Source organism: Xenopus tropicalis, chromosome 1, assembly GCF_000004195.4.
Source record: "Xenopus tropicalis strain Nigerian chromosome 1, UCB_Xtro_10.0, whole genome shotgun sequence".
Lineage (NCBI taxonomy): Eukaryota > Metazoa > Chordata > Amphibia > Anura > Pipidae > Xenopus > Xenopus tropicalis.
This window is the reverse complement of record NC_030677.2, coordinates 105579342-105606083: the sequence shown is the minus strand read 5'-3', so window position 1 is coordinate 105606083 and position 26742 is coordinate 105579342. Positions and strand designations below refer to the sequence as shown.

General features: G+C 38.8%; 1 protein-coding gene across 1 annotated transcript; it reads right to left on the bottom strand.

Annotated features, from left to right (window-relative positions):
- Positions 1-253: 253 nt before the first annotated feature.
- On the bottom strand, positions 254-24913 carry mfsd14b (major facilitator superfamily domain containing 14B). The gene is given in 12 exon segments (NM_001011334.1): positions 254-1169; positions 1488-1654; positions 2188-2285; positions 4163-4275; positions 7204-7275; positions 14584-14697; positions 15983-16201; positions 17522-17636; positions 17768-17895; positions 18254-18316; positions 18394-18489; positions 24766-24913. Coding segments are annotated over 12 exon segments (1482 nt in total). The 5' UTR covers positions 24850-24913; the 3' UTR covers positions 254-956.
- Positions 24914-26742: the final 1829 nt, after the last annotated feature.

Genomic DNA, 26742 nt, shown 5'->3' with positions numbered 1-26742 from the left:
TGCTGTACTGTAATGGATCTTTGCCATTTCTGATACCGATTTAGGACATATTATAAATGATAGCATTAAATTACAATATGACATTTAGAACATATATTTATTCATGTAAAAAGGACTTTATACTTCTGGTCCTTATTTGTTAGTAGTGGCATATACTTTTTATCAAGTGTGTATGTGTAGATTCAGGATGCTTTCTTTTAAACTGGAAAACTAAAAGCATATTTAAAAAAAAAAAAAACTCACTGAAAACATGTGGGAAAAAAAAGTGTTTTAATGGATTCTGTACAGAGAAAGACTGGTCTATCAGACCGGGGTAGAACGCTCTTCATCTGACTCAGCCCTCTCACAGGGCTGTATAAGAGCAAGCGTAAGGAACAGAAGAGTTTTGTGGATTTTGCTTGAATTAATAGTATAATGATAAAAAAAATCCCATAATGCTTTGTAATTCTGCACCAAACATCGTAGTTAGTGGTACAGTAAGTGGCAAGTCCCTTTTGAATCTCCTGAATAGTTGATTTGGCAAATGATGCCCTTCATCATCGCAACAGTTTCTCCAAGTTGTAATTTGTACTCTCCTCAATTTTTAGTTTGGCCGCAGCATTATCTGTGTTCTCCTAAAACTTGTGGCTGGTAGCTTAACCCCAGGTACACAGAACTGAAAAATGCAAATGCAATATGCCCACCTAGCCATACAATTCATTTTCGTAACCAGTTACTCATGCTGTTCACTATAAAAGGCAGCAAATGGCACACTTCAAAGTAATTCTTGTACTCCATTTTAACTACTGCAGGTGTTGAAACCTACAATCCACAATTACTTCAATTTTTCATTTGGTCCCCTGCTGCTCCTTCCTTCATCTGTGGCATATTGTCTCTCTGTAGCAACTTCTAAAAAGACAATTCTTGGTGTTGCCCTTTCGTTGGTCACTTGGCCTGTGGTGGACATTATTCTAGTGTCATACGCTGCTGTCGTCCAGCAGTGGCTCCTTGCCTTCAGGGAGGTGGGCAGGGGGCAGCAATGCGTGGCTTTGAGCTCCATTGCTGTGCTTCTTGTGAACACCAGAGCGCAGAGTGAGACTGGTATGCTCTGGGATGAAAAGAGCCACCAGCAGAGACAGTAGTACAGAACAAGCTCCAAACAGGAATGGAGGGCCAGGGATGATGCTTCTCTGTTTAAGATAGAAAATGTGAGGAAACTAAGTAATCCATAATAAGCAATCATATTCAGTAAGCATGAATTGCTAATTAATCTTAAAGGAGAAGGATAATCACATTTGTGACACCTTTTAGTGAATTAAATTCAGTGGGGGTGCACAATATGACTATACTTCTAATTTAACAGCCCCAGATTCTACCTAGTTTATTAGAGCTCCACACTCTGCAATGACTACATCCAGTCATAACAGCAGTAGCTACTCTTCAACATGCACATCCATTAAAATTATGATTAAGTTTTGCTGTCAGATTTCAAATGATGCCACATTTACCTCATCTGATGGGTTGGCCATGTTGGGCTTGAGTGATTTGCTTCCAGTTTCCACATCTGCCATCTCATTCAACTCCACATGGAACAGATAGAAGACAAAGCCATAGAGCGCTGGACCTAGCCCATTACACAGGCCGCGAATACCAGTTACCATTCCCTGCACCACCCCTGTTACAGAGGGAGAAAAATGAAACAATTGTATTAATAATAGCACCCATGAACACAACCCTCAAAAGCATCAGCTACTAGCAATTATAAAGTGGAGGTTTGCCGACTCCTAGGTTTTAAGGGTTGTCTTTAGGGCATATTTAGTTTAGTTTCTAATACATTTTTCTACCCCATCATATGCTCAGTCAAGGACTAAGTCATCACTGGGTCCCTAAGGAAATACTCCCCAAAATACCCCCAAACCTTATGGAAGATGAACTATCTAACAATCATATTTTTAAACAGCACATCATTCAGGACCTCACTGAGTCCCTTAACTATCCTGCTCTATTCTTGGAATATCTGCATTTGCTACCACTAATGTTACTAACTTTGTTCTACGACACTCCATTTAATGCCAACTACTACAAGAATTGCTTAACTTGCTTTAAAGGTAGCCATACAAGTTAAAATTTTTCTCTCCCTAACAACCAACTTCATTGTGACAAATCCGTCAAATTAATCAATAAAACCCATACATTTATATAACTTACCCTGCTGGTCTGGGTCTGCATTTCGAGACACAACGGCACTGATAGCTGGGAAAGTGATGCTCGACATTGCAGCTACAGCTCCCGCAGCCCACATCATCCTAAGATACACAGGAATAGCATGTCAAACAGGTTGCCTCTCTTCTCCCTCTTATACACTTACACAGTGAACTACATGGGGATGTAGTATGCAAAACTTAATCAGTATTACAAATGGTTGTTTATAAGAAAAGAAAAGGCCAGGAGTAGGTGAAAATAAGCACAAACACAAAAAGAATCTGCCAGGTAGTCTCATTTAGCAAAAAGTGTCCGGATAACTAGAGTAGGCAGAGAATGTCCTATATTTTATAGTAATGCTTCCTTTTCTTAGTATGGCTTTACCTTACCTTCCCATTAAGTTTAAAATCCATGCTTTGCCAAGCACCAGTTCCCAGAGCCAGCTCCAATAAACAAAGCCATAGCAAAATGAATTAGAAAAACTGCACTTGAGAGACGAGTGCAAAGCTGCTCACCAGAGTTCTCTTTCCTATCATAAAACACTACAATTGCTAATGAGACATAAAAAAACAGCACACATAAAATCAGCTGGTAGCAAAATAAAACCAAAAATTGATTGGTTGGTTTTAGGATTTCTTAAGAACAGTTCACTTAAATTATAACTCGCTAGAAAAAAAAAAAGTTTTTTGTACACTTTCTTTGGAACTAGTGTCTTTTATAAAAATACATAATTTCCTTCCCCCAAAGAGCTATTTCCTTCCCCCAAGAAAAGAAACAAGCTCTTTTCTAGGAAATTATTTGCTTAATTGTTACTGCAATAGAAAAGTCATTGTGGTACTTGCACAACCACTTTCCCCTTGTTTTAGAACTGGTTATGATTTGTAACCAATTAAAAAAACTGGTATTTTGATTTAAACAACTTTAGAGTTATATACATTCTCATAAAAGCCACATATCTGGACATTTTCTTCAACACGCTCTCATATTAAAAGACCAATAATATTTGGTTTAAGCACAAGGTTAAAAGGAGTAACATATTTATGCAGTACAGGTATATGGCAACTGGCTGTAACGTTTTCTGCATTTCACTGATTAACTCTATTTTAAATACTCTGTACAGGGCAAATTTTACTCAGACTATATTCACAAATTACAGATGGTTTCCACTCATGTAAAGTACAGCCAGCATGGATAGCTATTGCTCATTTCTCCACAGGCTATAATACGCTATTGGAGAAATATGTTATATTTCATGGGGGGAAATGGGTCTCTCTGTGGTTTGTCAACTTTAAAAAAAGAACTGTGAATCCATTTTTTTTTTTTTTTTTTTTTAAATTAATGTTTTAAAAATAAAATAGAAATGCAACATTCCCTCCTCATGCATCTACCAAGGATAAGGCCTCACAACATTAGTGCCACTGTTTAAACTCAAGGAAATTCTTGCAAACACCCTTTTTTTGTGTGGTTCACATAAACACTAGCATTCTTTTGACTAAAAATGTAATTCAGGTAGAAGATATGAAGCAAAAGTTAACATTTTTTTATCTATTGGTCTTAAAGTGATACTGAATGTACATAAGTCATTGTTATAATTTTTCAGCAATAGGGCTGCCGTTGTAAGTAATTGTTACTTAAATTGCCTAAACCTGACTGTTTTGCCAACCTGACTGTCCCTTCTCAGCCTGTCAGTTATAGCTTCTAATGCTAACAGACTATTGATGCACAAATATGGCAGCCCCCTCATAGAGGGAACATTGGGGGATAAGAAGAGAAATGCAAAAGAATCAGACAAATACTTTTAAGTCAAAATTATAAAGCTCATGCAAAGACAGTGTTATTATAGATGAAAAAAAAATATTTAATTTCTGGTGTCAGTATCTCTTTAAAGAGGTTAACCACTGTTCTACAGAAGTATGATTAAGCCAGTCTCTGAAGACCACTGCTGTGTAGGATAAAGTTTCCTATTTAGATCATCACTTACCATTGTTGTGAACCAAAGCCGTACCAAGCTAGCTGTAGGATCTGAAAACCAAGGCCTAGAAGTATTGTATTCTTATTTCCAATAGACCTCATAAGAATCCCCAAAACCACTGTCTGCAAAAGAGGATAATTGTAATTTTATTTTATCATAAACATTAAATTATACACAATGCACAGATACACACATTTGTACATTTGAGGTATTTTCCGATTATCAAACAGGTAAACTAAAATGGAAATATGATTTTCACTTTATAAAAGAGCAACATGTTATATTCTAAACTGTGTATGCAAAGGCATTCATAAAATACTTGAAATCTAGTGTAACATTTTCCTTAAAGCCTTTTTCTCAGCTCAGCTTCTCCCCTATAATAATGCAACCCTTTAAGATCACATTAATCAGATTCTGAAACTCACGAATCTTAATAAAATGGATACCATATACAGGTCCTTTTCAAAAAATTAGCATATTGTGATAAAGTTCATTATTTTCTGTAATGTACTGATAAACATTAGACTTTCATATATTTTAGATTCATTACACACAACTGAAGTAGTTCAAGCCTTTTCTTGTTTTAATATTGATGATTGTGGCATACAGCTCATGAAAACCCAAAATTCCTATCTCAAAAAATTAGCATATCATGAAAAGGTTCTCTAAACGAGCTATTAACCTAATCATCTGAATCAACTAATTAACTTTAAAAACCTGCAAAAGATTCCTGAGGCTTTTAAAAACTCCCAGCCTGGTTCATTACTCAAAACCGCAATCATGGGTAAGACTGCCGACCTGACTGCTGTCCAGAAGGCCATCATTGACACCCTCAAGCAAGAGGGTAAGACACAAAAAGAAATTTCTGAACAAATAGGCTGTTCCCAGAGTGCTGTATCAAGGCACCTCAGTGGGAAGTCTGTGGGAAGGAAAAAGTGTGGCAGAAAACGCTGCACAACGAGAAGAGGTGACTGGGCCCTGAGGAAGATTGTGGAGAAGGACCGATTCCTGACCTTGGGGGACCTGCGGAAGCAGTGGACTGAGTCTGGAGTAGAAACATCCAGAGCCACCGTGTACAGGCGCGTGCAGGAAATGGGCTACAGGTGCTGCATTCCCCAGGTCAAGCCACTTTTGAACCAGAAACAGCGGCAGAAGCGCCTGACCTGGGCTACAGAGAAGCAGCACTGGACTGTTGCTCAGTGGTCCAAAGTATGTCATTCGGAAATCAAGGTGCCAGAGTCTGGAGGAAGACTGGGGAGAGGGAAATGCCAAAATGCCTGAAGTCCAGTGTCAAGTACCCACAGTCAGTGATGGTCTGGGGTGCCATGTCAGCTGCTGGTGTTGGTCCACTGTGTTTTATCAAGGGCAGGGTCAATGCAGCTAGCTATCAGGAGATTTTGGAGCACTTCATGCTTCCATCTGCTGAAAAGCTTTATGGAGATGAAGATTTCATTTTTCAGCATGACCTGGCACCTGCTCACAGTGCCAAAACCACTGGTAAATGGTTTACTGCCCATGGTATTACTGTGCTCAATTGGCCTGCCAACTCTCCTGACCTGAACCCCATAGAGAATCTGTGGGATATTGTGAAGAGAAAGTTGAGAGACACAAGACCCAACACTCTGGATGAGCTTAAGGCCGCTATTGAAGCATCCTGGGCCTCCATAACACCTGAGCAGTGCCACAGGCTGATTGCCTCCATGCCACGCCACATTGAAGCAGTCATTTCTGCAAAAGGATTCCCGACCAAGTATTGAGTGCATAACTGAACATAATTATTTGAAGGTTGACTTTTTTTGTATTAAAAACACTTTTCTTTTATTGGGCGGATGAAATATGCTAATTTTTTGAGATAGGAATTTTGGGTTTTCATGAGCTGTATGCCACAATCATCAATATTAAAACAAGAAAAGGCTTGAACTACTTCAGTTGTGTGTAATGAATCTAAAATATATGAAAGTCTAATGTTTATCAGTACATTACAGAAAATAATGAACTTTATCACAATATGCTAATTTTTTGAAAAGGACCTGTATTTCTATGATAAGTTAAACAACAAAATTGACAGACTTTATCATAGTGTGTAGAGGGAAAATACTGGTATCACCCCCTGAATAGGTATTTTATTGTCCTTAAGGGCTAACACAATGGATATGTGCAATACTAGGGGGCAAAATAGATTCCAACGATACATTTAAAATAGTGTCAGTGGGAATCTCAAGACATGAATCGCAAAATCACTGAAAATGCAGTAGGCAATTTACAGTGCTTATGCGATTCATGTTTTACCACCAGATTTCACGGATACCTATGCAAAAGGTATGTTGGGGAGATTTGATAGAACATATATTCCGTGGGAAACAAACCTCCCAATGCACCATCATCTTAAGCAAAGGTATTGGATCCTGAAGCTAACACTGGGGTTCATTAAATAAAAAAATAATGCTCTGCCCTTGTTCTTTTTAATATTAAAGACACATTCATTACATATTTCAACATTTTAACATAAATAAAAACACAATTTTAGGTAGACTGTTGATGTCTTTTGCGTGAAATTTGACTTCAACTTTGTCATATCTGTTGCTAAAGCATTCTCCACCAGAGTCACATATATACCACCATCCAGTGGTCACAAGTTAAACTGCTGTAAGGAGTCTTATAAAGGACATAACACACAGGGGTTTTTTTTTGTTTGTTTAAACACACTAGCAAACTAATTCATTTTATTCAGCCTGGTTATACGTGTCAGCATACCTTTTCATGCAGTCATGATACATTGCATTTTTTTAATGCAACATACTACATTATAATGCATTAGATAAATGAAAGTTGAATAAATGTATTCAAGCATGCATCAAAAAAAAAAAAAAAAAACACACACATGCATACAGTATATGATAAAAAGTTCCTGTATAGGAATAGAATACTGTTAAGTTTAGTTTACCGCTGTAAAGTTACATGAGTGACAAAAAAGTTTGAATTTGGCTGAATGCTTTAAAAAGTGCAGGGAATTACCAGAATCCCTAAAAGATCTAAATTGTTTCACATACCTGAGCCAAGATGGATAGTATTCCAACAACACCAATAAATGCAGCTACCGTTTCAGATGTGAACCCAATGACCTGTCAAGAAAAGATGCTATTACCACTTCTTAAACAAAGTAGGACAAATAAAATTAAATGTGGGTGTATGTGCAAATGCAGCTGTGCCCTTCCAATATAATTAGAGGTGATAGGAAACATATAGCACTTAAGAACCTTAACCAAAGCATCCAATATTCCTCCAGTTGTTTTTCTAATGTAGGAATTCTGGGAGTAGCTCTGTAGCATCTGAACTGACAAACATTTCCTTCTTATCCTAGCTTATTAGTTTCTAAAAGACAAAGCGCATGACACAAGCTCATTCTCTTAACCTTTTTACTGCCAACGACGTATGGGATACGTCGTGGCAGAAAAAGAGCTTAAATACCAACGACGTGTCCTATACGTCGTCGGCATTTGAAGGTTTCTCTGTGCCGCCGCTGCAGAGAGTTTCTAGCGATGACAGCCCCCCTGGGCAAACGAGCCAGGGGGGCTTTCATGTGGGTCCTGCGACGCGATCGTTGCAGGACCATCCTGAAAGCAGCAGACGCGATCGCATCCGGCTTCCTACTTCCCCCCAATGCGGCCGCCCACTGCAGCCTGGAGGACAGAGGCGATCGGGTGCTTCAGGACAGGTAAGGTGTTGGGTTTTTTTTTTTTTTGGCACTTTTTTGCACTTACACTTACATACATTTATACACACTTACATACATGTACACACACTTACAGCACACAATTTAGCAGTTTTATTTTTCACACTTTTATACACTTATTTACACTCATATACACACTTACACATTGTCTCACAACTTTTACACATGTACACACATGTATACACAAACACTTTTATTTTTTTACATTTTACCACTTTGTTTTTAGTTTCTTTTACCTAAAATCTGTTTATTTTGACAGCATGACTATTGGATCAGATATTCTGACCACTAATTACACTGTAATGTGACTTATTTTGTTGTTTCACGGATTTGCACAATTTTTGTGGTTTTATCGCATTTTATCCCTGTATAAGTGTTCCTAATCTGTTTTTAGCATAGCTTTGCCAGGTGTAACTTTGGTGTACGAAAATAACTTTACCTATTTTGAATTCATCAGAATGTGTACTTTCCAAAAATATATGGTTTTCTGGGGGTCTCTGTATAGTTAGGGGGGGGTTACTGCACATAATACGCTGTCAGGGGGCTCTGTGCAAAAGCTGAGTTGGCAGGCGAGAAATCCATATGCGCTATTTTCATTTTGGGGTCAGTACTTACCGCAGACTTTGGTATATCTATGCATATTGGGCATCAAACTGTTCAGTAGACCTTAGGTGTTCCTGTTTGGGGTGATTTGCCTTTGTACGCAAGAAATTGTGTGAGATAAATGCGGCAAATTGCAGCATTTTTAGGTGATTTTCTGAAATGTCATAAAAACCAATAACTTTAGGAAAGCTCTGCAGATTGGTACTTTGGTGTAGAAAGGACTCTTTACCCATGTTGGATTTGTCAGAATGTGTACTTTCCAAAAATATATGGTTTTGTGGGGGTCTCTGTATAGTTAGGGGAAGTTTTGACACATAATACACTGACAGGGGGCTCTGTGTGCAAAAGCTGAGCTGGCAGGCGAGAAATCCTTATGCGCTATTTTCATTTTGGGTTCAGTACATACCGCAGACTACATTATAGATTCGGGGGGGATGTGTACTTTCCAAAAATATATGGCTTTCTGGGGTGAATGTACTTTTTTGTAGCATTATCCCACATAAAGGATGTAAATGTGTTGATTTTGCAGGAGCTGAAATGATAGATCATATGGGGGTATGTTCCCATTGGGGCCCCTACATGCCACATACTTAGGTAAACCTATACATATTGGGCATTAAATTATTCAGTGGACACCTGGTGTTCAAATTCAGGGTGTTTTATCTTGGTACCTAATGCTATGTGGGAGATAAGATGCTGCAAACTGGAAGCTTTGAGGGGATATTTAATAATAATATTTGATAACATCAAAATTGCTAACTTTAGAAAAGCTGTGCGGCTTGGTACTTTGGAGTAGAAAGACACAGGTACCCATTTTAGATTCGGGGGAATGTGTACTTTCCAAAAATATATGACTTTCTGGGGTGAGCATACTTTTTACTAGCTTTATCCCACATATAATGATGTAAATGTGTTGATTTTGCTGGAGCTGAAATAACAGAAATGATTGATCATATGGGGGTATGTTCACATTGGGGCCCCTACATGCCACATACTTAAGTAAACCTATACATATTGAGCACCAAACTGTTCAGTGGACCCCTGGTGTTCAAATTTAGGGTGTTTTATTTGGTTACTTTATGACCTGTAGGAGATAAGATACTATAGACTGGAAGCTTTGAAGCGATTTTTAAAAAAAATCACAAATTTTGATAAAAACCAATAATTTAGGAAAGCATTGCAACTTGATAGTTTGGAGTAGACAGACAGTTGTGCCTATTCTGTATTCCCCAGAATCTGTTCTTTCCAAAAATGTACAATTTTCTGGGATAAACCTTCTGTTAGTGGAATTTTTGTAAAGTATGCAGCTTTTTGAAGCAGTGCTTTGGAAATTTGGTAGTGTACTGCTGGGAGTTTTTGACCTATACAAGTGAGAAATCTCCATAAAACTATATATATTTGGTATTGGCACGTTCAGGAGACACGGGACTTTCCAAATCAGTTGTATATTCGTGCATAAAATAATTTTTGTTTCTAGTATGTGTGTTTATATTATGGAATTTTTTTTTTTTTTTGCATTTTTAGACATTTAGAAGCCTATATCTTGTTACAGAATTGGAATTACACAAAAATTCTACCATATTTTGAAAGCTTAGGTTGAAAAAAACAATAAATTGTTTTCCTGGGTAAACTAAAAGTCCCCCCAAGGAAAGGCCCCTAAAGTGAAACAGTGCAAAATGTTCAAAAACTGTCTGGCAATACAAGTTCCACTTTGACCAAAACGGCTGGCAGTAAAAGGGTTAAAGGAATACAGTCATGGAAAACAAGTTTTTTTAAAAATGCATCAGTTAATAGAGCTTCTCCAGCAGAATCCTGCATTTTCAAAAATGCAAACAGATTTCTTTATAGTTAATTGTAAAATTTCACATGGGGCTAGCCATAGTCTTCATTTCCCAGGGTGCTATATTCATGTGACCTGTGCTCTGATAAACTTCAGTCACACTTTACTGCTGTGCTGCAAGTTGGAGTGATATCACCCCCCTCCCTTTCCCCCCCAGCAGCCAATCAGCAAAACAATGGGAAGGTAGCAAGATAGCAGCTCCCAGTAGATATCAGAATAGTACTCAATAGTAAGAAATTCAAGTCTGGCTTGGGACTCCAGTTACATGGGAAAAGAATAAACAATATGTTGCCTAAAAGCAGTTCTAATGTGCAGCGCTGGCTCTTTCTTAAAGCTCAGAATCAGGCACAGCTCAGAATCAGAATGCACAGAGATGGCTGCCTACACACCAATATTACAACTAAAAAAAAATATATATATTTGTTGGTTTAAAAATAACATTTTAACCTTTTTATAGTGCCATAGGACGTAGATTCTACGTCCTAGGTACCAAAGTGCCATAGAACGTAGAATCTACGTCCTACAGCACTACCGGGTTTACAAGCGCTGCGCTCGCTTTTAAAGCAGCGCAGCGCTTGTAAACCCTTCACAACCCCCTAGGCAACGAGCAGAAGCGGTCATACTCACCGATCCGGTCCCCCGATCTCGTCGCCAGCCAATGACAGCAGTGGACACGCGTTGATGACGTGTCCACTGCTGTCCCTTTAAATATCGCCGCCTACTGTCGGCTCCTCATTCCTGCTGCGCACTTCGGACCTGATGGAGCTCCCCTGCTGCCTTCCTGCCAGATTGGTCGCCCCTGATCGCCTGCCTGCCTTGGGTAAGCTGAACTACAACTCTCTACCACTGTTTATTTTGCTTATTTCTATCTCAACTGTCTAAAAATTTTTTTTTTTTTCATTTTTTCTTCTATCTTTGTCATTATTACACTTTTGCACACATACACACTTATTTACAACTTTCCCAAGCACACACATACACTTACACACACACTTACACTTTTTTTTTTTTTTTTTCTATCTTTCTTTTCTTTTCTTTCTTTGCTTTCTTTGGCAGTCTTTTTTTTTTTACTAAAACTTTATTTCTGATCTTGCTCTATAATTATCTGATTTATTTGGTTGCATTTTAGTGTTTTTTTGGCATTTTCATAATTGATTTCTGTTTTTTATTTATTTTATTGTAACTTTTTTTATTGCTATTGGGTGCTGAATTTGCAGTGACGTTGGTGGATCCAGGGCTCTGACCACCGATTTCATTGCAATTACTGTTCTTCTGTTGGTTTAGGTGGTTTTATTGGATTTTACTGATTTTATGGTGTTTTATCTTTGCATTGTTCTTTATTGTGTGTTTAGTGCCCCCAAAAAGGTTGCTTTTGCAGTGACATTGGTGGATCCAGGGCTCTTACCACCGATTTCATTGCAATTATTGTTCTTTGATTGCTTTTAGTGGTTTTATTCCATTTTAACTTCATTTGATTTCAGTTGTTCTAGAAAGGTCCAGAGGTGCTAAGATTGTTCTGGTAGTTTCTATTGCCAAGGGTTAGGCTGATGCCACACATGGCGTAGGGCTGATTTTTTCAGCAAGTGGAAAAACGCTTGCCGAAAATTCAGCCCTACGCCTGCTACTTGTGCCTGCACCCGAATGAATGTAATACGCTCGGGTGCAGGCACATGTAGCCGATATATGCATGAAAACGCGAGACTTTGCATTCTCACGCGTTTTCATGCGTATATCGGCTACATGTGCCTGCACCAGAGCGTATTCCATTCATTCGGGTGCAGGCAAAAAAAAAAAGGGGTGCATAGAGTGCAGCCCCAATATTATGCATTTTCAGGTTTGGCGGCCATGTACTTATGTGCAACCAGACATAGGTATCGTTTTATTCAGGGGAACTTGCAGATTGATGTTTAGTAAGTTTTTGGTAGTTGCCATGGAGATTTTGGGGAGAAATCTAGGTTTGTATCTGGTTTTTCCTTGATTTCTGACCAAAGCGCTGACTTCTTCAAGGGACTGGGGCCACAATTTTTCATGTAGAAAGAGAAGAGTGATGTCTCTGAATAGCTGAAGGTGTGCACTTTTTGGAAATATATAGTTTGCGGGGGGTTATTTCACAGGTATGGGGGTGTTTAGACTAAATAACTGCAGGTAGAGCACATAGAGCACAGCCCCCCCTTATGCATTGCCCCTGTTTGGGGGCATTTGGTGGCCACGTCTTTATGTGCACCCATACATATGGGGTATCGTTTTATTCAGGGGAACTTGCAGATTGATGTTTAGTAAGTTTTTGGTAGTTGCCATGGAGATTTTGGGGAGAAATCTAGGTTTGTATCTGTTTTTTTCCTTGATTTCTGACCAAAGCGCTGACTTCTGCAAGGGACTGCAGCCACAATTTTCCATGTAGAAAGAGAAGAGTGGTGTCTCTGAATAGCTGAAGGTGTGCACTTTTCGTAAATATATAGATTGTGGGGGTTATTTCACAGGTAGGGGGGTTAACACTGAAAAACTGCAGGTAGTGCACATAGAGCGCAGCCCCCACATTTTTAGCTGTAATTGCCCTTGTGCATTGCCCCTGCTTTGGAGTGTTTGGTGCCCATGTCTTTATGTGCACCCATACATATGGGGCATCATTTTATTCAGGAGAAGTTTGTCTTTCAAATTTGCCTGTTAGAAAATTTTTATGAGATTTTTTTTTTGTCAAATCCACATTTGATCATGCGTCCAAGTTTACGTTTTAGAAAAAAAAAAAAATGTCATAAAAAGTTCCAAATTTCACAATGCACTGACAAAAGGTATTTGGCTTTTAAGTGAAAACAACATTGCACCTAGAAACCTGAAGGTCTGTAGTTTCTAAAGATACCAAACATGAGGGGATATTTTAGATTTACATATAAGTTATGCTGCATTAACTGTTACAAGCGCTTTTCCGCTTTGTTCTGGTGTGATATTGTACTAAGTATTGCTTTAGTTTGGGGGTTACTTCTGGACAGGAACTGTGGGGTACCACCACATATTTGGTATCGTTGGACTTGGGAGTATCAGGGCTTTTACAAACAATAAAAAAAAAGTATGTAAAATTAACTTTTCTATGGAAAAAAACCTCACAATATACAGAAATTTTTCATAAATTTTTTTTTTTTTTTTTTACATATTTCACCCAAAATACACATCATATCTCCAGAAAAGTTATAAAATTTGGTATGTATGTCGAAGCCCAATTAGTGACGAAAAAAACGATATATAATTTCCCTAGTTTCATGGAGGTTTTCCTACCAAAAAACATTGTTAAAGTGAATGAGTACAAAATGCTTAAAAAACGTCTGGCACTGGGGGAACCGAAATGACGAATTCGGCTGGCACTTAAAGGGTTAATTGGTAGAGTGAATTAATTAAAAAAATACATCATAAAAATCATGACAATATTGTGAGTATATATGTGAACGTCCAGATTTAGTTTTAATTTCTAGCCTTTTTACACAGACATACTGATGCCACAGATCAAAAGGAACAACGAAAAGCACTGGCACTCAGAGCTATAAACGGGACAAGCCCTTTAAAAATCTCCACAATAAAGATTTTTAAAGGGCTTGTCCCATTTATAGCTCTGAGTGCCAGTGCTTTTCGTTGCTACTTGTATCCTGGGAGGGTGCCGATCCCTCCAGCAGTGTGTACAGAGCGTTATAATTTTCAGAGAGCTATGGGTGTGCAGGGAGGGTCTCCTGTTCTTCTACAGATCAAAAGGAAACCATGATAGTTTGCCTGTGCAATCTATTTTTTTTTTACACCTGATTCCATAGATTAAAAAGGAAGCCTTGTTGCTTGTATAAACCATTTCCAAACCCCAACTACTCCCTCACCATGTTTCACTGTGAGAGAATCTGTGTACCACCTGCCATAGAAGGTAGATTCAAGGCCTAGAATCTATCATTTCAAGATGGAACAATGTGAGGGGGAAGTCAATTTATACTTTGAACCTAATGGGTGAAAATGGTTCTTACCAAGGCTTCCCTTCCATCCATGTAATCAGGTGTTAAAAAAAAAGATTTATACTACAAACAAAATAGAACCCACAGTAGTTCATACAGAAGCAAAATGTTTAGATCAGTAAGCAACAATTAAAACCGATGACATAACTAAGCACTGTTTATATATATAAAAGGATATTATATATATATATATATATACACACACACATACACACCTTTATTTAAATAGGAGTTGTAATAAAATGTTTTTCTTTAGTACACGATCGCTTACCTGTCTTAAGTACAGGAAAAAACTTGAGTACTGTCCAGCCTCAGGGAGGTAAGATAAAAAGACTGTAATACAGATCAAAAGGACAGTGGAGTCTTGCCCAACTTTCCGCAAAGACTAAAAGGAAGAGAGGGAAATAGAAAGAGGTTACTTCAAAATTTTTATTTTATTAAATTGTACTTGGTACTAAATGTTACAGATTAATTATTTTTTTTAATCTCTAATGCTGCTTCTGTTTGTTTCATACAGCGTGGCAGCGGGGCTCACGATGTAAGAATTTGGTTGCATTCCTTCTTTTTTGAGCACTTTAAGCCCAAAGAGACAGCGGCCTGCTCTGACTTGCATAGAAGCTTTCGTATCAAGCAATGGCAATGCAAAGGAGATTAACGGGGCAGGCAAGGAAAATCTCCACTCACCCCCAATGAATAAAAAAAATCTAATGTAACTTCCACTGCCCCCAAATTGCCTTACTAGCATATAAATAATTTTTTTTAACTATTTATATGAATTACTTATTATAGAGTAATATCAGCTGTTTATATTGGGATATTACCTACATGAACTTTCCAGTAGTGGAAGGACTAGTTGCTTTGCCCTACAGAAGGATCATTGGGTCCCCCAGACTTATGCAATAGCTTACTTACTTTACATAAGTATCAAGCAATTACTGCGCAGAGTAGTGTGACAGGGGCAGGTAGATGTGTAGGGTTTAACTTAGGGCTCCACTGACCCCCAATGAAAAAGTTAAAGTAAGTTCCCCCCAAAGAACTGACTGTTAATTAGCCAATTAATGGAACTATTTATATGAACCAATTATTACAAAGTAGTATCAGCTGTTAATATTGGGTTCTATTTACTGAATTATATGAGCAGATTTGTAAGCTCTTTTGGGCAGGGCTCTCTTCACCTCTTGTATCGGTTATTGATTGCTTTATATGTTACTCTGTATGTCCAATGTATGAAACCCACTTATTTTACAGCGCTGCGGAATATATTGGCCCGTTATAAATAAATGTTAATAATAATAATAATTCTGCATGAACGTTCCAGCAAAGGAATGACCGGTTATTGGGACCCACAGCAGGATCAATGGGCCTCTAAACTTTGGGAACAAGTAATTTTCTATGAACATATATTGCAGCTATTTATCAGTTTCACTGGGCCTCCAGCAATTGCAGGGTCTGTTTCCTCTATTGTTACAAACTTACAAAATCAATTTACCAAAAAGTACGTTGTATCATAGTAGCTGCGGTTAAAAAACTACATACAACAAATTAAATCATTTGTTTGCAATTGCAAACCTTGTGTTAGACAAATAGTTCTAATTTGTTATTTCTACAATTGTACAAAGATCACAGCATAATGGAAAGCATGCTGCTCCTACCACTTATGTGATACTTACAGCAAAGGGATCTGCTTGCTCCCAAGATATAGGTGCACCCCAGGACACTGGCCGCATTTCTTCTGGCAGAGACTCAGGTACAGCAAGCAAAATAAAACCTATGTCAAGTAATGCCACTCCAGAAGCAAGCACAACCACCAGAGTATCACCATAAGCACGAGACAGGTAGGCACCAATGGCTGGACTTGTTACTAAACTGGCAGCAAATGTGGCTGAGACCTGAAAACGAGAAAAAAAAGTTTAATCATAAACACATTCAGCTGGTGAAACCCATCTGTATTATTTTTTTTAACACAGAGGAAAGAATGATACAGAAGTACAGGTATTTATATTTAAATTATTTTACTGTTTTTTCCGAAAGTTTCCATCATTAAAGGGCCTATATTATTCTAATTTCTTTTGGGCTAACAAAACATATAAAGTCATAAACAGTGCATTGCATTAAAATAATGAATTAGTAAGTACTTGCTCAGTTCATCAGTGACACACTTTTAAAAGACTGACATTATATATTGGCTTATTTGTGGCTTAATTTGGAAATGTATTCCCACTATCTATAAGAATCCTTCTCTTCTTGGTTTAAGCTTGAAAGCCCATATGTAATAAAAAGCACTAAGTTTGCCCTGGAGGAATAACCCTTAGCAACCAATAAAATGTTTACTTTAAGGGCTCTGGCACACGGGAAGATTAGTCGCCCGCGACAAATCTCCCCGAGTTGCCATCAGTTGCCATCCCACCGGCGACAATGTAATTCGCCGGTGGGATGGCACACGCGGCGGCGCGATTTCAGCAAATCGCCGAAAATGACTCGCGAGGCAACTCCCGGCGATTTGCGTACCGTGTGCCATCCCACCGGCGACTTACATTGTCGCCGGTGGTATGGCAATTCGGGGAGATTTGTCGCGGGCGACTAATCTCCCCGTGTGCCTGAGCCCTTAAAGTAAATGCTACCTGCTGGTTGCTATGGGTTACTGCAACCAAAAGGCAAACTTATTATTTTATTATATAACCCCTTTTTATTTACAATTGTTGTCCTGTTCCTGAAGCAGATATAGCTGAAGAGGTGTCAGTAGCAATCACTAACTATTAACAGAAGATTTCTAAAGTGATAATGACATGTTTCTATAAAAATCACTTTACCAATAGGGCATTCATTTCCTCCTAAAATGCATAAAGTCTTCTGGCCAAAGTCACACAGAGCTGTCAATCAGTAGATGGCAGAAAGGCTGACTGTTTGGAGGGAGTCCATATAATAAAACGCCATATACCGGTTACTCTCTACCATCATACTGTGTAATAAGGCTATATTTTAACACATCAGGGACTTTAGTGGGAAACAGTGGCATTTTGGATGCAATGGTTTGATGCTATGCCACACTTTGACCAGAAAAAAAAAATGTAGTGGTGAAAACTACAGAATCACACATTCTTTGGAAGTAATCTAGAAATCTATTGTCAATCTTATTTTATAAAAATGATTAATAAGAAGGGGGTAGTTATTGATAACTAATAAACAAATATTATAGACAGTGTTCTCACCAGTCCATATGCTGTGCTCCTTTCATGTTCCTGGGTGATATCAGCCACATAAGCGAAGATTACAGAAAATGTGACAGCGAAAACGCCAGACATGGAAATAACTGCAAAGTACCACCTACAAAAGGCCCCAAAAATAATCATCAGATGTGCAATATCCTCAGAGAGAAGAGTGCTGCCAGACAGCAAATATCACATTTCAGATAACAATAGTTTATTTGCAAGTTAAGCTTATATGCCCACACTCACCATGGACTAATCTTGAGGAGAGGGATAGGAGCACAGGTGAAAAACACAGTGAGAAGGAGAAACGATTTTCTTCCCCAGACATCTGACAATGCTCCAATAAGGGGGGCACTTAAAAAAGAGAGAATACCCTGAAAGGAAGATTTTGGATTTAGTTATTAACCAGTTATACTATTAGAAGATGAAGCAGATATAGATCATATAAAGAATAATGTATACTTATTCTAATATATATGGATAGTAGAAGTCACTGAGATGTTTCATGACCTCATGTTACATTTTACAACCTCCATGATAATCGTTTGCTCTCGCCTGCCTTCTACATTTATCATGCAGTGTTTTTAATACTCGTAAGCCAACATCCAAGGGTTTGGGTGAGCAACATGTTGCTTGTCAGCCACTAGTTGGGGATCACTGCTCAAAGGCAATTAAATGATATTTTGAAGTTACTTTCCAATCATAAAACAGCCCACACTGTTAGTTTCTTACCTTAACACCATGAATCAAACCATTCATCAGAAAAGTGTGCTGTGGGAATGTCTGGTGCAGCACCTGTTTAAATGGGAGAACATACATTAATTTTTTGTAAACAGGTGCTGAGAATAATATGTTTCTTCCCTCTTACTCACCGTTAACATTGGTGTTGTCAGGAGACCCCATGCAAAAAACTCCAGAAATATAACCACCACAGCATGGTAGACGCTAGGCTCCCCAACCCCTTGCCTCTGTGACAAAAAAAAGAAAGCTTGTTAGTGAAAAGCTATTAAAAATATTTACTACAATAAAAATTAAGTCTCTGTAAAAGACCATAAAAAACAGACAATAATTGACAATAAAGTAAAAACAACGATACTACTGTTTATAGCCATTGGGTTCAAATACAGCAGTAAACAGGCACAAGAACCAGCTACAGGGCTAGCAGACTAGCTGGGTTCAAATACAGCATATATACACATTGCCCCTTTCTTTGAGAGACAACATATGGTCAGAGCCCTTGTTAGCTCAAAAAGGTTACAAACAATTGAGAAAACGACCGTCGGTTATTCATGTGTACTTCAAAGAGCATCTCAGATAGACAATAAAGCTAGCCATACACACAACACCTATGTGGATTTTGGGAAGTTCCTGAATCAGGCAGGTAATCAGGAATATTGAATCTGCTGATGCACTATGTCGGACAAATTCATGGTTGTACTAGCACCTGAGCAAGTAAAAGTAGTTGCAGCAACTCTTCACTTCCTGCTGGCCTGATCGTTTGTGGAGTTTGCACAAATAATTATAAAAATACAAAGGTGGCATGTGTGACCCATCATACGTCAACTGTTCAGCCTGTGGGCAGAGCAAGTTTACCCAAAGCTCACCCAAATGTGCCCACATGCTGGGCTTGCAGGTGTCCTTTTTGCTTTGCATGCTAAAACTTCATTTTCAGGGAATGTCTAAATGCTAGTCCAGTAACAATAAGCCTAAAATGAAGATGTGAAGAGTCTCTTTTCTGTACTCCATTGAGTGCTGTAGGAGGTCTGCAGTAAGTCTTTCCTGGCACATCTGATTTTTCTTAGTCCTGTTCCTAAGGTTCCAATGATGTATATAGCCGGAGCGCATATATAAATAAATGAAAAATATACACAGTAGTGCAACAACGTATGTGTAAGAAAAAACCCTTATCACCAATCAAAACTATATGTGCTCATTTAATTAACACTCACACCAAAGTGCAGTACTATTAACTGCTTACCAGATGGCAGTGTTGTTGAGGCAAACAGATATACTGTATTCAATTGTAGCATGTAGCTAGATGAACAAATGTTGCATACTTGATGTAACTCGCAACTGTATCCACATGCAGAATCAGTCTCATGAATCTTATTGCAGTATGTGGCTGTACCCTCAGTGAGGCACAAAAAAGGAAGAACAGCAACTGGTGCAATATTATTTATTATAAGACCAATAATAAAAGAATAAAACTTACAATTTGCAATATAACTCAGGATCTTAAAAAGCCCAACGCGTTTCGTGTACTTGGCGGTACACTTCCTCAGGAGCAAGGATCAAATGGTTGTAACCCTCACATGAAAAGCCTTATATAGCAGTGTTGAAACGATATCCATGCCTCGTGTACAGCCTCTGTCTGACGTTTATGACGTCATCAGGCATGGATATCGTTTCAACACTGCTATATAAGGCTTTTCAACCATTTGATTCTTGCTCGTGAGGAAGTGTACCGCCAAGTACACGAAACGCATTGGGATTTTTAAGATCCTGAGTTATATTGCAAATTGTAAGTTTTATTCTTTTATTATTGGTCTTATAATAAATAATATTGCACCAGTTGCTGTTCTTCCTTTTTTGTGCCTCACTGAGGATACAGCCACATACTGCAATAAGATTCATGAGACTGATTCTGCACGTGGATACAGTTGCGAGTTACATCAAGTATGCAACATTTGTTCATCTAGCTCAGTGGTCCCCAACCAGTGGCTCGTGAGCAACATGTTGCTCACCTACCCCTTGGATGTTGCTCTCCATGGCCTTAATGCAGGAGCTCATTTTTAAATTTCTGGTAAGGAGGCAAGTTTTGGTTGTATAAAAACCAAGTATAATGCCAAACAGAGCCTTCTGTAGGCTGCCAGTCCACATAGGGGCTATAAAGTAGCCAATTATAGCTCTTATTGGCACCCCCAGGAACCTTCTTCGTACTTGTGTTGCTCCCCAACACTTTTTCCCTTTAAATGTGGCTCATGGGTATAAAAGGTTGGGGATCCCTGATCTAGCTACATGCTACAATTGAATACAGTATATCTGTTTGCCTCAACAACACTGCCATCTGGTAAGCAGTTAATAGTACTGCACTTTGGTGTGAGTGTTAATTAAATGAGCACATATAGTTTTGATTGGTGATAAGGGTTTTTTCTTACAGATACGTTGTTGCTCTACTGTGTATATATTTCATTTATTTATATATGTGCTCCGGCTATATACATCATTGGATTCGTTTTGGACCCAGCCAAAGGGGTTGATCGGAAGCGGAGCTGCAGAAAAGATACGTCACACACATTGTTTTGATACATGATTTCCACAAGATTGGAGATTATACCACATCTAGAGCGCTGAGGACGACTGCTATTGTATATACCCCACTACAGAATCCTGTTCCTAAGGTTGGTTCCCTTCTCCTTGCCTAGATTTCCTGGGGTGTCTTGTAGTTGTGTGTTATAGTTGTCTGGCACACCTTGTAAATCTCTATCCACATATGATATTGGTCTATGTTGTGAATGTTCTCCTGCTCATTCCTTGTTGGCACTGTTCTTTCAGTTATTTTCTACACTCCATACTCTTCCAGCTAAACATATTTACCGCCAACGCCTGCTCTTGTGGACTTTCTGGGAACCTTGCATCTAAAGAATATGCTAAGAATATGGTGTCACGCTCTAAAACAACCTTAGTTTACATACACAATATCATGCCTAAATTAATATTTGCTAAGCATGAAGCTCTTACATTTTGGCAGTCATATGACTGATTTACTAGACTCATTAACCCTTAATTTTCTGTTTTCTACTAAATCAGTGTAATATCTGTTGCTCTGTTAAATTTTGATAAATGGAGCTACACTGCCTGCAGTTTGTGTATTTTGGAAAACAATTTATACTTAGGAAATATACATTCTGAAAAAATCAATATGTGTAAATAGATCTTTCCAAAATAAATGAGTAATAATCATATGCATATGTGATATGAAACTATGTGGCATATACAGACCTTAACGTGATAACAGAGCCAAACACCACCAGGGCCGCCATCAAGGGGGAACAGAAAATAGATGCCAAGGGGAAGGGGGGCCTGGCCATGCTGCACTTACTTGCATTAGCTGGCCTACCCTGTGGCCAGTGAGCTGCAGACTTCGGAAGGAGGGTGGGAGTTCAGGCGCTTGCGTGTTCTTTTCCCTACACAGCTTTCCATACTGCTCATTTGTCCATAAAGGTTAAGTCCCGATAAAGTCATATAGGTATTAGATAGGCTGGAGGGGAAGCTCAAATTTTACTGATTTAATCCCTGTGCGGCTCTACCAGGACTTAAACTTCTGTGACAAACCTACAGTATAGAAAGCTGTGTATTAAAAAAGAATGTGCAGGCACCAAAGCTCCTGCCCCCCTTCCCAAGTCTGCAGCTCTCCAACAGAAGAGGGACCTGGCTATTCAAGTAAGTGAACCACTCAGGGGGCTCCCTTAAAGGGGAGAGGTGAAGGCTAATTAAGGTACCGGTACCGATAAACAATGGTTTTTTTTTCACTAAACATGTCCCTCACCAGTACAAAGCCATCTGTGCTGGAAGGAAGCTCCTGGTTTGGATGGCCATGCTGGACCACATGCATGTGCATTATGGGAAGTGACACAACTTGCTCATTATGAGCATGCATGACATAAGTTTGTGAGACACATCGACCACTCCTACCTCTGGCGCATGCACATAATGAGCAAGCCGGAAAACTTGCTCATCATGCACATGTGCACTATATAACATGGCAACCTGTACCAGGAGCAACCTCCCAGTGCAGCCGGCCCACAACTCATAGGGGTGGGGGGGGGGCCCTGATAATTATGTTGTACGGGCCCTGATATTACTGATAAGTACATATTCTTAAAGAATTTACAATAGTTAAGGTCCTTCTACTGCAAACTACATGTTTTTACTAAAATTAGTGGTGTTTACAAAATCTCCTTAAATTCAATTCAATAAAATTACTTTACATCATCTTATCTACTTCATATTCTTTAGTTTAAAAACAAAACACTGCCTGAGTTTTACGTTTCTTATAAGCTCCTAATTATAACCTAACCACACGTATTCCAACGTATTCTAAATGAGCAAATATGTCTCTGTAAACAAAAGCAGGAAAATGCAAATATCACAAGGATTTTCCCAGAATTGTCAGAGTAATTGTCAGTGCATTACAATTTTATTGCAACAAAAAGAGTGAGCATATATTTTAGGAAGTTCATATATTCTACAGCATCTACATCTACAGATCTTGAATGCAAACTTCAAAGGGTCATATAAGGCTGAGTAATATCACTTGTGATGTCACATTGTGGTCAGAAGTGGTATCTTAGGCAAGTATTGGCTTTTCCCCTGATGTAAGCCACTCGATGGGGGGCGGATTGCTTTCCAGACTGGTTCCCTGGATGTTGGGAGATTTATAACACTGCTATTTTCAAAACAATCTATGAATGGGAGCAGCTGGAAGGACAGTTTGACATCCATTATCAATCTATTTCACATAAGGGTCCAGGTACACTTGCCCCTAAAACAACCAACTGGCCCATAATTTATGGCACTTAACACTTTTTGCCACAATGCAAAGCCTATGTCCTTGCCACTGAGAAGTTTAAGAGAGTTCTAAGCCATCTTTTTTAAAAGCAATTTCGAACAAACACTGCTTTAGAGGTGTAATGAAGAAATTTTATAAATGGTAACCTAAATGATTTATCAAAAGGACGCCAGGGGAGGAGGGGCTGGTAGCAGGCAAATCAGCAGGTTGGCACTCATCACATCAGTACTGACCAGGAAACATATTAATTTGATACTCCAGTGTTGCTAAGAAGATTTAGCCATCTGGGCCCATTAGCAAGACTTGCAGCTGGAGGAAGCCCATATACCAATAGCCACAGATCCAACACTTTTATATCAATTCTCTTCTTTATTTAATAGGAAACCGTCCTGCATGCCATAGGCATAAGGAGCAAACAGTGGAATTCCAAGAGTAAAATATACACACTATAATGGTTAATTGGGTCATGAAAATCATCTGTAAATATTTGAACCTGACAGAAACTAAAACACAAATACATTTTTCAATAGAAAATAGCTATTTTAAAACCAGTTGGCAGATAAATTACACATTAAGTACAATAGGAAGACCTAAAAAGGGGTTGTTCACCTTTGAGTTAACTTTTAGTATGATGTAGAGAATAATATTCTAAGATAATTTGCAATTGGTCTTCATTTTTTATAGTTTTTTTTTTTTTAATTATTTCACTTTTTGTCCAGCAGTTCTCCAGTTTGGATTTTCAGCAGCTATTTGTTTGCTGGGGTCCATATTATCCCCGGGGTAATTTCAATGAGAGACTGCTATATGGATAGGAAAGAATATGAATAGATAATAATTGTAATAGAATGTTACAATAAAATTGTAGCCTCACAGAGCAATAGCTTTTTGGCTGTCGGGGTCAGTGACCCCCATTCTAAAGCTGGAAAGCATCAAAAGAAAGACGCAAATAATTCAAAAACTATTAAAAACAAATAAAGACTAATTGAAAAGTTGCTCAAAATTCTATAACATAAAAGGTAAACAACCCCTTTAACACATTGCTAAAATAAAAAAACCCATTCAGGGGCACTTGGAGTTGTGAGTTTATTACATGTTGTGCCAGCACTCTTGTATCATCTATTTCCCCCTGTGGGAATGTTCTCTATTCCACCTGTTCCTTTCACCTGTGTAACAGCTGTGTGTGTGTGTGTGTGTGTGTGTTTGTGTGTGTGTGTTTGTGCTCCACCTGGAGCTCTCAGACAGATGGACAAGCAGATTTACAGATATTAGATACCCGCAGCCCCCTTCTGGTTTATGAACCCATTTACCCGTGTCTTCTGAAGTATTTCTTTTTTTGAAGTTATGATGTAACGCCGCAATTCGGATACCGTCCGAGCATTCCCACGTATTCCGGCCCCATGTGTGCTGTGTGCAGTCTGTGGCTGTACAGTGCATATCCTTACTGCACATATGAGAAAATATGGGGAGACGCAATGGCATCATTGTAAAGGCCAGCATCGTTCTAACCTGCGCTTGTAGCAATGATGTCACTTCATGTGAAGATGCAAAGGATAAAAAAATGCATTGTAATTCCCTGTCACTTTCTGCAGCCTATCCTTCCCACTCACTAAACACCTTTCCTTTTCTATAGACCCAGGCTGTGCTCTAACATATGGGTTAACTATATACACACCGTTCCTCCATCTTTAATAATGATTTTCTTAGCCAGGAGGATGCTGCGATTCAGCCTCTTCTTCTTTTTCTTTTCCCCGGTCATGGTGAGCTCAGGCCCGTCATCACGGCGCCGGGAACGCTTCAGCTACGAGGCCCTCACCGCTCACCGGGCCACACTACCATGGAAACGGCGGCCCCCTCCTCATCTTCTCCCACCTCTCACCACCCGCTTCCGGCCTCCGCCAATCGCCCCTCCTGGTAAATCGCACCATGGCCAATGACTAGTTTCCGCCTATTCACGGGAGCAAGCTATTGGCTATAGCAAGACTCTGGGAAAAGGAACGTACACACGGATTTGTCATACGCAGTGACGCATTTAAGAATGAAGCAGCATTAGGGTTGCCATCTTGAGAGTGGCGTGCAGAGTAGCTGTCACCAGTGCCCGGCACCTGTGTGATTAGGAAGGAGGGACTGTATTTGGATGAGCTGTGTAAAGTGATAGTCTGTACAAACAGAGCTTGTTAGAAAATAAATACCCAGACGTGGGGGCAAGGGTTATACAAGCTGTTAGCGTTATAGCTGTGTGTACGGATGTGTATTTAACCACACAATTTATAATAAACACATTTATGTACTTAAGACTAGGTTTCTAATAACTTATTTGATACTAAGGAATACTAGGTTTGTAAGGAAGACTGATTATATCTACACCTTGGTAATTGTGTGAAATGCTTGCTACTTTAAAAACCTGTTTTTATAGCAATATCCTCTGATTCATACACTGATCACTTTGAAAATTTACAATATCACAACAAACTTTATTTTTAATTTTGTTGGAAATACTAAATTATTCAAAATATACACAAAAAGACAACTATCTTTCATTACCTCTGTTCAGAATCTGTTGCAAAGGCCAATATGTATTCAAACAATCTCACAGCAAAATGCAAAATCACAGAATGAAAAAGGGGAATGGAGGGGAACAATATGTGGTGCCTTTTGTCCCAAGTAAATTTTGTCCAAACATCCTCAATACAATATACTAAATGAAGTCAATTTCTCACAGGGTATATATATATATATATATATATATATATATATATATATATATATATATATATATATATATACAGAAACAAAAAGGAGCACACCCTTCAAATGAAGCAAATGCCCTTGGTGCTGGTCAAACAATTCAATAGACAGACAGAGTACCGCACACACAGGGACTTTATAGAAAAAACAAAAAAATTTTCAATAAATTTTTTTGTTTTTTCTATAAAGTCCCTGTGTGTGCGGTACTCTGTCTGTCTATATATATATATATATATATATATATATATATTTATGGCCTTAAAGGAGAAGGAAAGGCTAATAAAGAATTAATCTCAAGCTGCAGGCATACCTTCAGTTGTCTCAGTAGTGCCCTTAACCCTTTCCCTGCCAAGACCGTAGGTACTACGTCGTTTTAAAAAAAGCAGTTGCCTGCCAACGCCGTAGTACCTACGGTCTTCCTGCCTGAGCGCTTCTCTCTGCACCGGCGGCAGAAGCCGCCGGTGCAGAGAGACAGATGTGCCCCCAACCCCTTCGGCAACGAGCCGAGGGGGTTGGGGGGGATGGTCCTGCGATGCGATTGTCGCAGGACCATCCTACAAGCAGCAGATGCGATCGCATCGCATCTGCTGCTTGTACAGCTTCCTGCTTCCCCCCCCCAGAGCCGCCTCCCACCTACTTCCTCGGCGACTGCAGGAAGGAGAAGCAGGGAACCGATCTGACCTTCAGACAGGTAAGTGTGACTTTATTTTTTGTTATACACACTTTTACACACACTTACACACATTTATATACATTTATATACATTTATACACACATACAACACAATTTAGCACAGGGTTTTTTTTTTTGTTTTTTTTTCCACTTTGCACACTCATATACACTCATATACACTTATATACACTCATATACACTCATATACACACTGTCACACAACTTTTACATG